The sequence below is a fragment of the Varroa destructor genome, unplaced genomic scaffold (assembly GCF_002443255.2).
Source record: "Varroa destructor unplaced genomic scaffold, Vdes_3.0 BEIS01000007.1, whole genome shotgun sequence".
In the NCBI taxonomy this organism is placed as follows: Eukaryota; Metazoa; Arthropoda; class Arachnida; order Mesostigmata; family Varroidae; genus Varroa; species Varroa destructor.
Genome location: NW_019211460.1, coordinates 18,021,014 through 18,037,148, shown reverse-complemented (window position 1 = coordinate 18,037,148; position 16,135 = coordinate 18,021,014). Strand labels below are relative to the sequence as shown.

General features: G+C 41.4%; 2 protein-coding genes across 3 annotated transcripts in view; one reads left to right on the top strand and one right to left on the bottom strand.

The window, feature by feature from the left end:
• Window positions 1-368: 368 nt before the first annotated feature.
• LOC111254192 (uncharacterized) lies at window positions 369-8,519 on the bottom strand. The gene is made up of 7 exons (XM_086976287.1): window positions 8,420-8,519; window positions 7,912-7,956; window positions 4,230-4,354; window positions 3,712-3,890; window positions 3,292-3,461; window positions 1,554-1,653; window positions 369-997 (listed from the first exon to the last, which is right to left on the bottom strand). Exons 3-7 carry the CDS (start codon window positions 4,303-4,305, stop codon window positions 875-877), a joined length of 648 nt encoding a protein of 215 aa, XP_086832413.1. The 5' UTR covers window positions 4,306-4,354; window positions 7,912-7,956; window positions 8,420-8,519; the 3' UTR covers window positions 369-874.
• Window positions 8,520-12,588: 4,069 nt separating this feature from the next.
• Window positions 12,589-16,135, top strand: part of LOC111253767 (semaphorin-1A-like) — a 173,998-nt gene continuing 170,451 nt past the window's right edge. For both annotated transcript variants that reach the window (XM_086976286.1, XM_086976285.1), the window contains exon 1: window positions 12,589-15,189. The gene's annotated coding sequence lies outside the window, so the exon portion shown is untranslated. The remainder of the gene's footprint in view (window positions 15,190-16,135) is intronic.

The following is a 16,135-nucleotide window of genomic DNA, read 5'->3' as shown; positions in this document are numbered from 1 at the left end:
AATATTATACGGAGAACAACATGTTACCGGATAGGTAGCACTAATCGATTTTCTACTAATCGAATATATAAGCGTTTGTTTTTCTCACTTCTGTTGAAACAGATCGCTTACAAATTGTATACGATTTACATGCTAAAAGAGGATATATTATTCTAAATAGAACAGTTTTTTTTGTTTTGCAGTAAAAAAAAAAAGGATTTTTCCTTTTCAATAAATATTTGCTAATTCTTAGACTAAATAACCTATGCGATGAATTCACCCTTAGATGTTATATAGTAATTTTGCCTTTGCCGTTCGAAAAGTCCTGATCGAAGAGCTCTGAGCTAAATGACGTTACGTACATTCTCTAACGCAAGCACACATGATGATACATTTTGTAGGAATTATATTTATTTCTGGTCCGTCTCACAATTCGGTTATTTTCGTCTATTATTCTTTCTACGTGGTGGTATAATCATAAACATGTACAAACAAAGCGACTGGTGACACCATTGCGTTATCTAAGTTTATATTCATAAATAAAAAGAGCTACTATGCACAAACAGTTTACAAGGTGCTGGTCAAAAATAATTTCCTTAAGGTGTGCTATAGATCGCAAAGCACTCATTTTGCTCGGAGCATTGTAAAAGGCATTGCATCTTCTTCAAAGAGCTGTTTTGGCAAATACATCTAAATTGAGAAATCGTTGGCTGACCTGACACGTACCAGTTAGTCTACTTACTCGATTCCTCGATGGGGATGCTCCTTCCTGTTACTACTGACAGTCTAGGTTTTTTTACCATTTTGTTGTTAGTCTCGTTACATTGTCTGATAAACTCTTTACAATTTTCTTCGCTTTCGAAATTTCACATCTTTATTTGATGAACTCTGATGTTTACAATGATCGGTCACTGTCTCTCCGAAGCCTCTTCACTTCCGTGATCCAGTTGCGAGACACGTAGAACAGCTGCGTTTCCGTTGGCTCTTCGCATGGGCGCAGGTGTAAACTTGAAGATACCTAGATAACGCAAGTGAAAGTTGACTAAGTCCATAGCAAGCAAATGAGAAACTGCCAACAAACAGCAGATAGTGAAGAGTAAGTTCACCAAAGTTCAATTAATGAGCTCTACAGTTACTCTCAAATTAAAATTGATTTCCGATTTTTAAGTATGCTTCTAACTAACGGAGCTCGTATGAGTTCATAATAGTATAAATGTTAACGCACAGATAATTATAGCTCGCTAATATAGAGACTACCAGAGATGTTATTATTTTCATTCTTCCTTTTACCCCTAAAACCCCCAGAGCCTAAAGATAAGGGCTTGCGGATTATACGATAACTTCAAGTTTGTTGTTTGGTACTTTTTAGACAACTCTTGATCATTGACATTGTTGAGCTTGGATATACTGAAATTTTATAGGGACAACCGCAAAACTGATATCGACGGTTAACAAGAACACGGTATCTAAGGATAATTTCTGTAATGTAACCTCGTCGTTGACTAATTAATTGAATTTAGTAATAGGACGTTGACGCTCATTATTATAATTACTATATGATAAAATATGATTACCGTGTCGACAGTAATACACCTATCAGGATACATGGGGTTGACGATCGTAAACAGGGCCTCACCGAGGGCGTTTTTCTTTTGTTTTGATGCATCCATAAACCTGTGACGAAAACGAAACACATGAGGTGAAGCCATCTCCATGTAACCCCAGTAAAGGGTGACTTTTCCAGCTAACAGCTGCATCACGAGCAAAATGTCCCCGTACACAAAGAAATAAATCAATTTACAATTTAACTAAATGAGAGCGTATAGCTGTTATTTAGTTAGAAAAAGAAAAGTATTAAATATCGTTTTAAAACAAGGATTAATAATAGATGCCTCGTCGTGGTTTGTGATGATGGGAAATCCTGGTAAGTTCAATAGTGGACTATTTTCAAGTTCAACCGAACTTTGCATTTGGAACTCCTTAATTCCTATGTGTATCTACTCAACATCTATAAATCAAACTACCTGTCACGGCTACCGACTCTGAGCAAATGATCGGCACGGATAACAGCTCAGGTTCGCAGAATAAACATTATTTGCGCGCATGCTAAATCAGACTAAAGTCGACCAACCCTGTGAAAGTCCCTCCCTCTGATCACTACTCTTTGAAGTTTAGATTCAATTAACGGCGTCGGCGTCGTTCAAATGAAACAGCAAGCGGAGATTCCACCTTCTCACTGTATAACTAACAGATGTAAAAACTCTGCCCGCCTAATTAACCCAACTTCACATCTATTTTGCCCACGGCTGCAAAAAAAAGTAGTGTTGGTAAGCATATATTATACCTTAATATGGTGCTAACCATTGGCAGCTGGAAAAGCATCAAATTTGACGAGATATTTCGAATCTCGAAATTCTGTACGCTGCGACTTTCTTGAGCTTTCAATCCTTCAACGTTTGTTGGACTGACAATCTACCAGAGCTCTTCGTAACGTATGCGTTAGCGTAAAACGATCATCCAAGATCAATGATCATTTCCAAATCTAATATATAGAGGATTTAACATACAGCCGTTTCCTTTGTGCCTCTTTTAACTATATTAACGGAGTTTTCTATAGCTCACTAGTTGCTAGTGCACGTAACATAGGATCGATGATTCTGTATGTCAGTACAATGCGATGGAGTACACGGCATTTATACGATCATTTATATTTTCTCTTCTGTAGGTGGAAAGCACGGAACCTAATATACGGCTGGAGAAGTACTAAACGTTTGCTGAAGATGATATTGTGTGGATTCAGAGGATACGCGGAAGGAACGGCATTTATCAGTGCTTAAACGCCGCCATTATTATCACTACTTCTGGAGTACAAAAGTGGAAAAAAACAACTCAATTTCCTATGTCATAAACGTTATGTATGCGTCGCATCATAACTGTAAAAAATCTTTTGTGAACTAGCATGGTAGACAAGCCGAATGTCTCACTTTTACCGAAAAAGTCTTTCGTTGTGGGCAGCAGTTGCGGTGAGGCCATTGATCAGGAGATAAGTATAAGATCGAAAGGTTTCTATTCCCTTTCCATATTGTTTGCCCGAAATTAAAGATGGCAAAATAACACGAAAATGTGCCACAGGTATTTCAAGAGAGAAACTAGCAAAGCCTTAAAAACACGCTATCGTCAATGGCAATAGAATAGTACAAAGCAACTGCCATATACCGATAGTTCTATCGTTAGAATAAAGACATTAGGCCAAGAGCATAAACATACCCTTGTACTGCGCTCATTAGCATAGGATAATGTAATCACGCTTACCAAAATTGCGTATGTTTTCCTTTACAAGAGGCTGTCGTTATGAGGCAATCTGGTTCACCATATTGACAGTCCATGCAAGAATGAAACAACGGCCGATGGGATACCAACATGGGACCATTAAAGGACCATTTCAGCCATCCCCATGATGGACAGTCGACGTTGTGACGTACCTGGAATATTTCGTGTCGAAAACACAGCCTATTATGTAGTGAATTAAATGAAACGCCAGTTAGGGATAAAAGTTCTGCCATTAGAAGATAAGTTATCTTTAGTGGCATAATCTAAAATAATGGACAAGACACAAAGTGAATTTCAAAAGAGTATGTATATTGAGTTCGATGCGTACGCTTTTACATACACGAATAAAAACTGTTGTCAGCTAATGTAACTAGCTTTTTAATCTTATTTTAGCCGGCTCACTTTTGGCGTTTCGTCTCGAACCTGAGTTTGAAATCCCATGCAGCAACCGGCGTCGAGACAACCGTCCTTGTACGCCGTTCGAATAAACGTTCCGACTTCTTCTTTGACAACTTCAGAAACAAGTTCATTGAAGACACTCGCAGCGTTAGAGGCCAATATGATCGCTTCGCGATACTGCCCTGGAAGTAATACTTTATATATGAATACGGGTAATTGCAACTTGATCATTGCTCTATTAAAGAGTCCCGTCTGGAAGAACATGTCTAAGGTAATTATATCACGATGCCGGTATGAGGCTAGCTAATTTGTGTTACTCCAAAATGGACGCTGCGGTTTGAAATCGGCTTTTTATACTTAGAGTGATTTCTTTTTTATTAGAACCGAGTCGTGAACGTTACTTGAAAATGACGACAAGAGATTGTTCATTTGTTTGCATTTATATTGATATGATAACGATAATCTGGAAAAGCAAATGTCAAAGTTAAAAGCGAAACAAAAGAAAATATGGCTGCATTGACCATGATCGATCGTGAAGTGTGAGACATCTCTGAGAGTCCTTCGGACGGCTGACCCCTTATCCGCTACAAAGAACATCAACAGTGATGGGCGGCAAGATTGTGTCGGTCTCGGGCTGAGAGAAATGCTAAGGAAAAACAATGAATTATTCGTGCGGAGCTGAAAACAATCATCGACAGTGACTTATATAAAACAGAGAAGTATTACGGAGTTAACGAAACCGATGGATTAGTTGTGGCATTTTTACAGGCTGGTTACCATCAAATTTGAAAATTAGCAAAGTGGCCAGCTTTTCGGAGGTATTAATCATGTCGTGCTTGGGATCGGAAGTTCATGTGTTCTCCGCTCTCTTCTTCAGCCAGCACTGCAAAAGTGGTAAGCTATATTACTGCGGAAAAAAACGAGCCAGGAAAATTAGAAGTTTTCGGCTCTCCCATTCTTCACTCCTAGTCGTCAAGAGTAAATGGTACAGCTATAAAGATGAAGAAAGATTACCTACATCATTGCCAGAAGGATGAGGCCTCTTGAGGCATAAGAAGAGAAAGTTACATGCCAGACGATGTCCACCTAAGCCGTCGATGGTAACAATACGAAAGGGCTTGAACAGCAAAGCTAGTCAGTTCAACCGGACTCAATCGAACGCTCCAGCGGCCAGGTCAGCTTCAAAAGGCAAGTCATCAAGCACTAATCCGAACGGTTGGACTACGGCCAACCGCTCGTCCCACCAATCCTAACCCTCGTGTACTTCGTAAAGCAGATTTTGGCAGCATTGACAACACGAAAACTGACTCCTGTACGCGACATCATCGCAGCCGTTCGCTGGGTAGATCATAGAGCTTACAACAAGGCTAGGCCATAAAAGAACCCTAAGAATTATATAGTGGAACTGTGAAGAGCCCTAGCGCTCCTCTTTTCGTGAAGCACTGGACAGTATAAACATCGTTATGCCAACGGAGACTAGGGTGACTAGCCCCTTTAGCTTGCCGCCTTTCTATTCTGTGCGCAACTCTGCAATGGAAAGCAACGGACCAGGCTGCCTGAGTAGTTGTCAAATTTCCATTCCCTGCAGTTGTAAGATGGCTGATGTCGTACCTAGTGCACAGTAACGTCATTGCTTTACGTGGCCTCGACTAAATCTCGTAGCAGCCAATGCTCGGCCGGCTGATTTGGCATCAGCGCACATATTGGGGGAGAAACTCGTCAGTGCGCTGGAGGCGCTTTCTTCCCATTCTGTCCCTCCTCTGGTCGTTGCCAGAGATTTCAATGCCCACCTTGACCAGCCAAACTTGAGCCGCACTATGGCTGTTCTAGACACGCTCGCAGACTTTGCTGATGCTGAGAAATCAGTCCCACAACTTTCATAGGACACGTTCGATCATCAATGTATTTGCAACGAACGTAACCAGGGATGGGGTAAATTTTCAGGATGAAATTCAGTCCCTGTCAGAAGGCCCAAACGTTTGTGCCCACGTAATAGTGAAGATAGATCCTACTGTCCAAGCTGCATCTGCACGGACTGTCAAACACCAAGCTCTATCGTGAGCGCAGATGTAAACAAGTTCTTAGAATGCACCAGTACCTGATGCAATGAATGTCGAAACTTACGCGTGGCATCCGGCCATCAGTACAGCCCATCTCTTCCCCGGAGCATGGGTTGTCGCCTAACTATACTTGCAGCCTTGTCCAAAAGGCCCAGATGGTCTTCAGTCTTATGTCCGAGGCACAGCCTGAGTTCTAGCTTTTAGCCTTCGTTTTTAAAGTGATCTATCGAAAAACGTATGCATCATATGATATAACAATACCTTCAACGGATGGACGCCTATTTGATTGCCGATGCAGGACGTCAATCATACAAGTAGCTGATGCATCATGACAGTTCAGCGACTTGCCCGGTTAGCATCTGGATCCTCAAAAGTCACTTCTCATAGATGTTTGGGTCAACAGATACGGTACCACGCGCGCTGCCCTTTTCGGCCGCGATTTCTTTTTGTTCTACATTTGCTACAAAGAGAGGAAATCTCAATATAATGCCATATCCTTCAACGAGACTTCATAGTGCGGGAACTAATGCAAGGTTTTACGCGCCAACGCAATAAGAAGGCCGCCGGTTTAGATCGTCTGCAGTGAGTGTCTTGAATGCGCTTTCGTTTTGGCACCGTGCTTAATTCACAAACTCTTTGCACATTGGTACATTTCGAGTTCAGTGGAAAGACACTACCCTGTTACTGATTCTTAAAGAAAAGAACAACCGAATCGCGCCGTCATCATGGAGGAACTTAGTGAAAAGAAGTGTTTGTTATACGCTGTTCTATAGCTTCCTGACTAAGAAACTGAACATCTGTCTAGAAAGCATAGACGCCATTCGGACGGAGCAATGTGAATTCAGGCAAAAACACTCCACAGAAACGATGTGTAGAACCTTGAAGCCGATGCCAAGAAAGTACTGGCCACGTTACACAGTGCGTTATACGGGGTTTTGGTCGACTTTAAACCAGTCTCTGGATAAGATTATGTTCATGCTAGTCGAGGTGGGCGTTACTATGAACGTGCTGGATTCTACTGGAGAACAGAATAACCGTCAACGACGAAGTGGCCGAACCCCCGCTCTTCACACAGACGACAAGCTTTACTCAGAAAGACAACTTAAGCCCATCCTTATTCTCCATCTTGGTGAAGGACCTCCCTGGTCCAACAGGCGGGCCGAGTAAATTAGTCGAAGTCATCCTGTGTGCAAAAGACTTAGTGATATATGGGTCGAACAGGTTCCAAGTGTTGGTTGCAAACTTGGAGCTGACCGTAATTTGATCAAGATGGAGGTGATGAAGCTTAGAAGGGAAAAGAACAGCGGCCACTTATGCCTTGTACATCGCCAGGTTGCTATGTAAACCGGATTCCGTACTTATGGTTGCTCTTCTCTGCGAACGGAAGAAATTTCGCTATGCAGGTCACCGAAGAACGCACGAAACCGGTGCTGGCCGCAAGTGCGATCAGTTCGCAGACCCGTCGTCACCACTCTTCAGCTTGTTGGATTTCATAGCTCCGATTGCAATTCACGGAGTAGGTGTTATTTGGAAAGATCTTACGGTAGAGAACCTCAGATAATTGCATCGCGTGAAAGCGTCCTTTCTCAAAATGAAACTACGAATAGTGATCCTGAAGTTCCTCGCCTATTTCCAAACCAACTCGGCACTGCTGTCTGAAAACCATCGTTTTGAGCTTCCGGCAACGTAACCCTTCAAGTCGAATCTTAGAAGGTGTGACCAAAAATTTGCGGCAACTGATTGATTGAAACAACGAATGGAAAGGGCCGAACGAGCTAAACAGGCATGTTATTTGCTTTGCCGTGCATGAGTGCCACCATAGACAGCGCAGGAAACCAGGTGTCCACAAGCGTTCCGATACATTTAAGTGCTTCAGATGCGGAGAAAATTGTAATAGATATAATGCCGCTCATTGCCTTCAGCACCGTCTCTAGGACATCTGGCAAATCTCTCAGATTAATTTTATAAACTCAACAAAACTCGTGTGACCCATATGACCCAGACCGTTTTAAATGATTCTATATACCTTAGGTGATACTGGGACATTGTGTCGTTGAGCTGGGTGACATGTAATATTGGTATTTATGGGTTTCCTTACAAGGTTTTTGACAACTCCACCAAAGGTGAATAAGTAAAAACATACAAACAGTGTTGATAACAATATCTCGAATTGCCAGCTGCAGTATACCTGAAAGATCGCAACTTAACACAATAAGTAAATACGACACAACATGGATCTTCTTATTAAGTACGATTGGAACAGCATTACGCAGGTCCGCATAAGCCTTTTTTATATTTGCTATACTTCACAAACGATGACTTTACAAACAGCTATATTGCCAATTCGATACGCAATATTTCAAGTGTTACGCTCGACTTCATTAGCGGATTCGTACTATTACGTTAATTACAAATACGTCGGCTAGAACTATAGCTCTTAAAGAATATCTAAAGAATATTACATAACGTTTTCAACTCACGCCTTTTACTTAATATCTTTATAGATGTAGCCTGGCCATACATCTAATTGCTTAACGGTATTATCGAATCGCTGAGTACTTTTAAGCAGCTTTCAGCCACCCACACATGTTTCTAATGCAATTTCACTTTACGGAAGCTCGTTCGCTCATAATAATGGTTTCCGAACTCACCATAACACACGGGAGATGCCACCGCCAGCGTGACCACAACGACAACGAGAGCTGTTCGCTTGAAGTATGCCGTTCCTGCAGCCGCCCTGCTGACCATTTTGACAGGATCAAGCACAAAATCAATGAATCGAAAAGACACTTTCTTCTGTGTTCGCCTTCGTTCGAAGACTGCCCAAGGCCTAAGCTTCATTCGATGTTAGTTTTTGCTTTGTCTCCATGAGTTAACGTCCTGTGGCTTTGTCCGTTTGTCCGTTACCCGCAAACTCTATTAGCAGTAGGAGTAATAGCCTGTTACGCGTATCGGTTTGAGCTGACGTTCATGTTATGGTTGTCTGTCTGTTCGCCATTTGGCACAGACTATCCATGGAAAACTCGATAGATGTACATATACATATGCATGTATATATGTGCATTGCTGCATGGATTCGTAGCCTCAGGCATGACTTGTATGTAGGTTGCAGTATTCGCGCGTTATCTATCTGTCACGTCACGTGGCGTGCACCTGGCGGCGGCCGTTCTCTGCCGACCTCTTACCTGTATAGGCGTCTTGTCCTTGCTGTTGTTGTTCGACTAAAGAACAGTAACTTAAAGAACAACTGCTGCCACTGACTACTCATAACCAGCCGCATGTCTCTCGACATATGCTCTTTCACGTAGACACGTCTATAGTCCATTATCCATAGCATATATTATTATTTATGGAAACCGATTGTTTTGCTGGTTCGGCTGAGACATCTAGGCCATTTTGCTTAGTTCATGATGCTATTAAAACGAAACGTTCCGTTACCTCTTATCTGGATTTAGGCTAAGGCGTATGGTGTGAGGAAGCTGGTAGACAAGGCTCACATATAAGAAAAAAAAAACGCATATCCCAGTTCCATTGCTTGTAGTTGGATGTGCGGTAGATTCTTTAAGTAACTAATTATTTAGTTGGCCGCGTTTATGTAGAGACTCCAAATACAACAAATTACTCTGTGTTGACATTTATAATGGCCGATCTTTGACAGGAATTCTCTGTTGGCATAGAATATTGACATGTAAATAAATTCTAGAAAAATCGTACAAATCGATCAAAATCTATAGACTAAATAGTTTCTATACAGCCGTTTTCTTAATGGACCTCCGATACGATTATCATAGTATAATCAGACTTTTCGTTTTTATTGATTCTGTCGCTCAGAGCGTCCGTCCTGCTAATCGAATCCCGCTAACATTTTGAAGTGTGATGAGAACAGTTTTGCTCACGGTACCGAAGTATGATTCGATACGCGCACAGCATAAACCGACTCTTCAGGGCGTAAAAGGTCTCGTACTAAAATAGTAGAGAATTTACCTCCGTAGGTTGACAGTCGATGAGCTAGCTAAAAAAACATCACAATAAAATCTTCAGTGCTTTATGGTCGATTCGCGGTACCGCCAGCCATTAATATCGCTGCCACAATTATGTCTATACAATGGGTTCTATTACAACCCGGCGATATAGTGCTCCGGCAGCGCAGATGTAGCGGCTATCTAGATCCGAGAAGTTGGTTTGGGCTACAATAACAGGGACGGTTATCTGTTGTTGGATCAACTGTAGTTCGATGGACAGCGTTTGCCTGACGCTGACGCGACGAGGCTTTGTCTTCGCCTATACGAAGTATTGTCGCTTCTGCCACTTCTGCCGTTGATAAATATTTACAACAATGATCACATGTCCGTCTTTTACTGCTTGGATCTGTTGCGTTTCGAATATTTTTGAACTATTATTATTTTCCCTGTCGAATAACCAGACATTGTTAGAAAGACGAGAGCATTGGGCGCACTCTATATATAGTTAAGGCGCCCCAATAAGTGATCCAGTATATATATATATATATATGGCGGTGGTGAGTAAAATATGCCATGCTGAACAATGTGTGATGTTTAATTCAAACAAATCTATGATTTATAACTGTTTCAATAAACGAATGAAGCACAGAATAGAAAATGGACGCATGTGAAATTCTGATGAATGCAGGAAAGTAAGAAAGAGATTTAACTGCCAATGAAGCTGATTTTCTTAGAGAAATTTCAGCTGTGTAATTCCATACATACCTATAATAATGTCTCCCAGTTCAGAACATTTATTAGACGTTTGTAAACGGATTGACGTAATCCATGTACGTCTGAGACAAATTTCAGTGAAAGCTAAGCAGTATTCTGTATGTGACGTGGCGTACGTATTGACTTTCAGCCAACGTTACATTTACCGTTTAACTATGACGCAACGGCTTGATAGGTCCAAGATTACCGCAGCTGCTTAGGATACATTTTTATCGATGACACACACATCCCTACCAATCGAGAACGGTGTTGTTTACCATGTACCTACAAATGCTTAATGAGTGAGTAAGACAAATCCAGTAGCTAACTAATACCTTTAGTTGTGGAATGGGATCTATGTTATTTTCAGGAAATGGCCTGGGCAGTGTAAGAAACTGCCAAAAGTTTGGCGCAAGCGGCAGTCACTTTTGGGCCGTCCGTTAACCCGCTAAGATTTCCACACTACAGTCGAATGAACCCAACTGGCAACATAATCATTATGATTAACTATTAGTGAAATGGTCATTTTTTCTGGTGCATGCCACCGATTGCTTGGTTATCTCTTCAAAGTCTTCTCAACTTGAAATAAACAAACCCGAAAATTAATTCAGGAACGCGACAAGTTTATTTGAATCAATGCACTATACAACTTCATACTACTCTAAACGATCATTCACAGTTGAGAAATCGTACGCTTTCTGTAGGTTTGAATCAGACGGCTAGAAATTGCGTACCATATAGTTGGCACTTTTCATGAGTATCGCAGAACTAACTATAAGATGACCTTGGTTGAAGCTCAATGCAGAGCATCGAGATGTGCCATAGGCACACGAAATGGGTTGTTTTTCACAGAAAATTAATCGATTTAATTATTATCACTATCAGGCATCCTTCATCCATCATTTTCTGCTGCGCCGCGATCATAACACTCGTGAAATCTTCGCTCGCCAAGAAGTGTCGAAGAAGCTTCACGCAATCAATCATCTTTGTTTAGAGCCGCCAACATTAATCATAGAAAAACGTAATTACTGGCGTGCGAGCAAAAGATAAACATCACGTTTTGTACGTATGACGTAATGTAGTAGTAGTAGTAATAATAATAATAAAAACACATTTGTTTGCTATCTATGGGCTGTTATTTACACCTACCAAATGTTTACTTTACATTGACTTTGTGTTATTGGTGTGTCTTAATTATATCTGAAAGATATAATAGTTTCAGCAGCAGTTCACTAATCAGTAAAACTTTACGTAAATCAAAAGAAAGTACACTGCTCTTCTTTAAGCGTATCTAAAACTATTAGTCAATCAATACCTTTTGGAACTATTATACAAAAAAAAAGCTTACTTTGGCTTAGAGTTCCGCATTTGGTGGAAATGCTGTCAATGCCAGGGACAATGACTGAAAATTTTGCTGATAGCAGCTGTCTATCAATGAAATTGTACTGTACGAACACAGGATGCAAGGAGCTTTCAGGAGTCAGACATTTTTTTTCCCTACCATCTATAAAATTATACGGCTTTTCGATTGGTCAGCAGTATATATTATGAGACAAAATCGAGCAGATTCAGGATTAAAAACGAAACCACTTTTGGGCCAGTTAGCCTTTGACTCTTCTTGTGTTCCTTTTTTTTTATTCTATAACAAAGGTTTGCCTTTAGGAAAAATCTAAACCTTCACGTACTTCCATGCTACATATACAGTATTAGCTTAATAAATAGATAGCTTGTTTATGAGTTCCATCTATGATACGAAGTAGTTTATGCTTTTCTTTGTTTTCTCATTCACAATTAACCACATCGCCTTTATAAATCCTCTATGACGCTATCAATTTCGATCCTGTGTACTTCTCTCCTTTGGCTGAGCAACATCTAATTACCAGTCACTGATAGACTTCCACTGGACATCGTTTTGATTCTCATTGCATTTGTTACTTACCACCGTTTCGCTACCAGCATTATCTCTGTGTCGTACCCCGACCGACCTGTCTCTCTATCTCTAAACATAGTGCCTGCTGCCAGTACAAGACCCTTTCCACACGACAACTGCTTTTTGCTACATATACGTATCTACCTATCTACTCGAAGAACGCATGCTTACATTACACCTCTGACACGCTTTTATCATCCAACTGCTTCTCTTAATCGAACTCGAATTTCCCGCGCTCCTAGATCTATGTCCGACCGTCCTCATCCACTCTATTGACGGCTGCTCCAGTCTTCGCACCATTGCTCTCCCTCTCCACTGAGCTGGTGTTGGTACTATAGAGAAGTAGCGGTGCGCCCGATGCAGCTACAGCCGCCTCCACTGCGCTGCCTACACAGGCACTCCTCTACAATCTATTCAATGGCGGTGCGCCGCCGCCGTAGTGTGCTGTGCTCCTTCATGCTGCGGCCCCTTCCCTTCATACTCTTTTGAAACCCTCTCCACGCGCGGGGCAGACGACAGGAGCAGCTCAGTTTTTCGTTCGCGCAGCAAACCATAGTGGAACAGGCGGAAAGGCAGTCAGTCAGCCAGCCAGCCAGCCAGCCAGTAGCACAGAAAGCTGGTGTAAGACTGCCGTTGATCCTGTAGTAGTAGCAGTGCTGATGGTGGATACCCGTCATATTGTCATTTTGCGTAGCTGATCCCAGCCTCGGATTCGGATCATTTACTGATATGTATATATAGTAGATATACCCGACGTTGATCGATAATCAGTGATTTTTTAAGTGCTTAGTCGGCTGGTTAATCAGTGTCTCCGGAAAGAAATCTGCCCTCAGAGCAACGGGGAACGTTCGCAGACGTGTAGTAGAGTGGTGTTCGGCTCGTTAACACTGCGCGGACATGCTCAGTTGCTAAGGTGGGGAGATATTGTACAGTCAACGTGCTACTTTACTATGTAGGAGTATAACAATATGTTTAATACGAATGAAGCCAAACTCTTTTATGTGTCCAGCTAGTACGTAAAGCTGTCCGTACGGCTTAATTTCGCAGAACTGCTATTGGATATTATACGCACGAATGTTGTTAGCTAGGCAGGAGTGTTTGACGGAGGTTAAGGTGACGGTGGTTCCAAAGCAGAATGTGTGAGGCCGCTAAGAATGGTGAAGATTATACTGACTTGAATCTTGTAACTACATCTCTAGACGATATCGTATCTGTTAGCCTTCCAGGGTCATTGTTCCTTGCTAGCTTCTCCGTCAAATACAATCCTAGATTAAAAACAACACAGAAGTCGACTCTCTAACCAGCGGCTATCACACTGACCCGACACTGACAAACTGCCTCGTCGTCAGTCTTTTGTTTTTTGCTGCCAGCAACAACTAACGTATCAGTTGCTTGTTTGGCCCGCAGAAATACGCAGTCTTGTCATCGACATCGGTACTTCAATAGGCCGCTGTAGAGATGAAGTCATCGAGCAATGAATAACTTTTCGATTTCAACACGTGTTTAACTGCTACAACCACAAGTGCAGAGACCATAGTTACTTGCGACCTGCAATAACAACAGCCAGAGCGTCATCATCTGATCTCCTTTGACCTCTATCGGGGGTCTGAGAGCCCAGATAAGAATCTTTCATTATAAATAATACACGCTCGCCTGATAGTCTCTATTGCCCCCTCGTTCTTAACCACGTTAGTTAAATCATAAAACTATTTGCGCAAGTACATACAAGATAAGGTATAATCGTCCTATATTGAACATTACGTTAACGAGACCTAACCCGCGCAACCTATATTCGACTGGCTGAACCGTGTTCGGAAGATGGATGGCTTGTGAAGCGTAGGGCCTATCTCGGTGTTGGTTCCGACATAGGTAATACGCCTTGACAACAGTGAGGAAGTATCTCCATGAGATTGGCGAAGAAAACAAAGGCACTCCTGTCACAGAGAACGATAGGACGACAGAAGCAGATATGGTTGGCCGTCTATAATAATGAGTACCCACATACGTGTATATATATATATATATATATATATATATACATGTATATGTACATCTAGTGTGTAAATTGAGCGTGTAGTTCGTGCGCCGAGAACGTGACATTGTGTGCTCATACAACAGAGGATTACAAAATGCATAAGTGACAAGAGTACAATATAATAAGAACACGTAACACCCCTATCACGAGAATAAGTTCGGGCCATTATAAATTGAATAAATAAGTAGAAGCTATACGTTGACTAACGCAGCATGCATAGTCAAATGATAAATAAAGGCTTTCTATTATGGTCAAGCGTTGCTAGGATTGGCCAATGCCTTGAACAGCAGCTACGATAACAACAACATTTAGGATACCCCGGGGCCGTCTTATTGAACCCCTCGTTTTAGAATCTGGCGCAAATCCTGGCATTCGTCTAGCTCGTTGCAGAAACAAGTGGACAAGTCTAGAGAGAAACTTGCCCCCCGTACAGCAAACACCAACATTTCGTACAGAATTTATTCCCGCCCGACTCCAATTCACATTGATTCATTATTGGTGGAAAAACCGGATAATTAGTCCCTTCTTCTTCTGGTGCCTTTTCGGATACTATTATCTTCGTCCATAATTAAGTCTATTTACTTTAATTTTAGCTGACAACTGCCAGCTGACTAGCGTCGTTGATACTTAAGTCTGTTCGTGTTTTTTCGGTGTACATAAATGTATTTAGTGTCGCGGGCATAACCAAGTCTTCGTTCACATGTGATACGTTCAAGAACGGGTCTTCTGTTCTGCTCAAAGGTAAGCTTTAAGGCGTTGAAATAATTCTATTACCTAGACTATATTGTGGGGAAAACTTTTGAAATGTTAGAATATTGCATTGTTTTTATACATCTATGTTTTATATGGGAAACAATGTTCGTTGTTTTTTTCTGGGTTGCTGAATAGGTGTCAGAACTAAATGACTGCTACCAGAACCCGCTTACACACACGTACACACATTTAAATACAATGTTATAGTTCAAAAAATCCGCTTTGCCTTAAATAAGTCGTAAAAAATACAGGTGCAACGACGTTTCAATTAAGACATAGATGCAGAGATATTCTGTATTTTACAGTTCTAGCTACTTATCGCAAGAAGTCTACGAGTGCAAATCAGAGGCATTATTCTAAATAATCGAGTAATAATAATGAAAGATTGCTACCAGTTACGTGGCGCGTTTCGTGATTGCGTCTGGTTGTGCATGCTCACGAGAAGTCTTTCTTTAAACGTGGGAGGCAGCACGGTGTTGACTCTAGGCAGGCCTTCGCTGAGTCCTTATTGGCTATGCTAATACCTGATTTGTGCGAGCAAATAGGACACCGCTCAGGCAGGCAGTATATCTGACGGGAGACATTCGTCACCATGAACTGGCCACTGACCCAAGATGCTACAGCAAAAGATGGACACCACTACTGCGGCAATAGCTTTTAATATGTGGTACGATTTAGAACTGCACGTTTTTGACTCTTATTAAACTATTGTCGTTGCTATTCTATTGAGCCATTAATAATGGTACAACAATTTTACCATGTCACAACGATGTCGTTAGCTTACATGTAAAAATAGCGGTGCAATATACTGTTACCACATGTATGGACGTCGATATTCGGTGTTCGTATTGATTCGTAGCTATATTTAAGTGACAAGTAAATTCCGATCATAGTTGCCATATGATATGGAAATCTATACTACTACTATATTTAA

Excerpts from the sequence above, each read along its gene's own strand:
- LOC111254192 (XM_086976287.1), bottom strand. The coding sequence starts at position 4,305 with ATGTTCTTTGTAGCGGATAAGGGGTCAGCCGTCCGAAGGACTCTCAGA. Across the intron at positions 1,654-3,291 it reads GGAAAACATACGCAATTTTG|GTTTATGGATGCATCAAAAC; the intron begins GTAAGCGTGATT and ends TTTTCGTCACAG. Across the intron at positions 998-1,553 it reads GGTGTATTACTGTCGACACG|GTATCTTCAAGTTTACACCT; the intron begins GTAATCATATTT and ends TGCGTTATCTAG.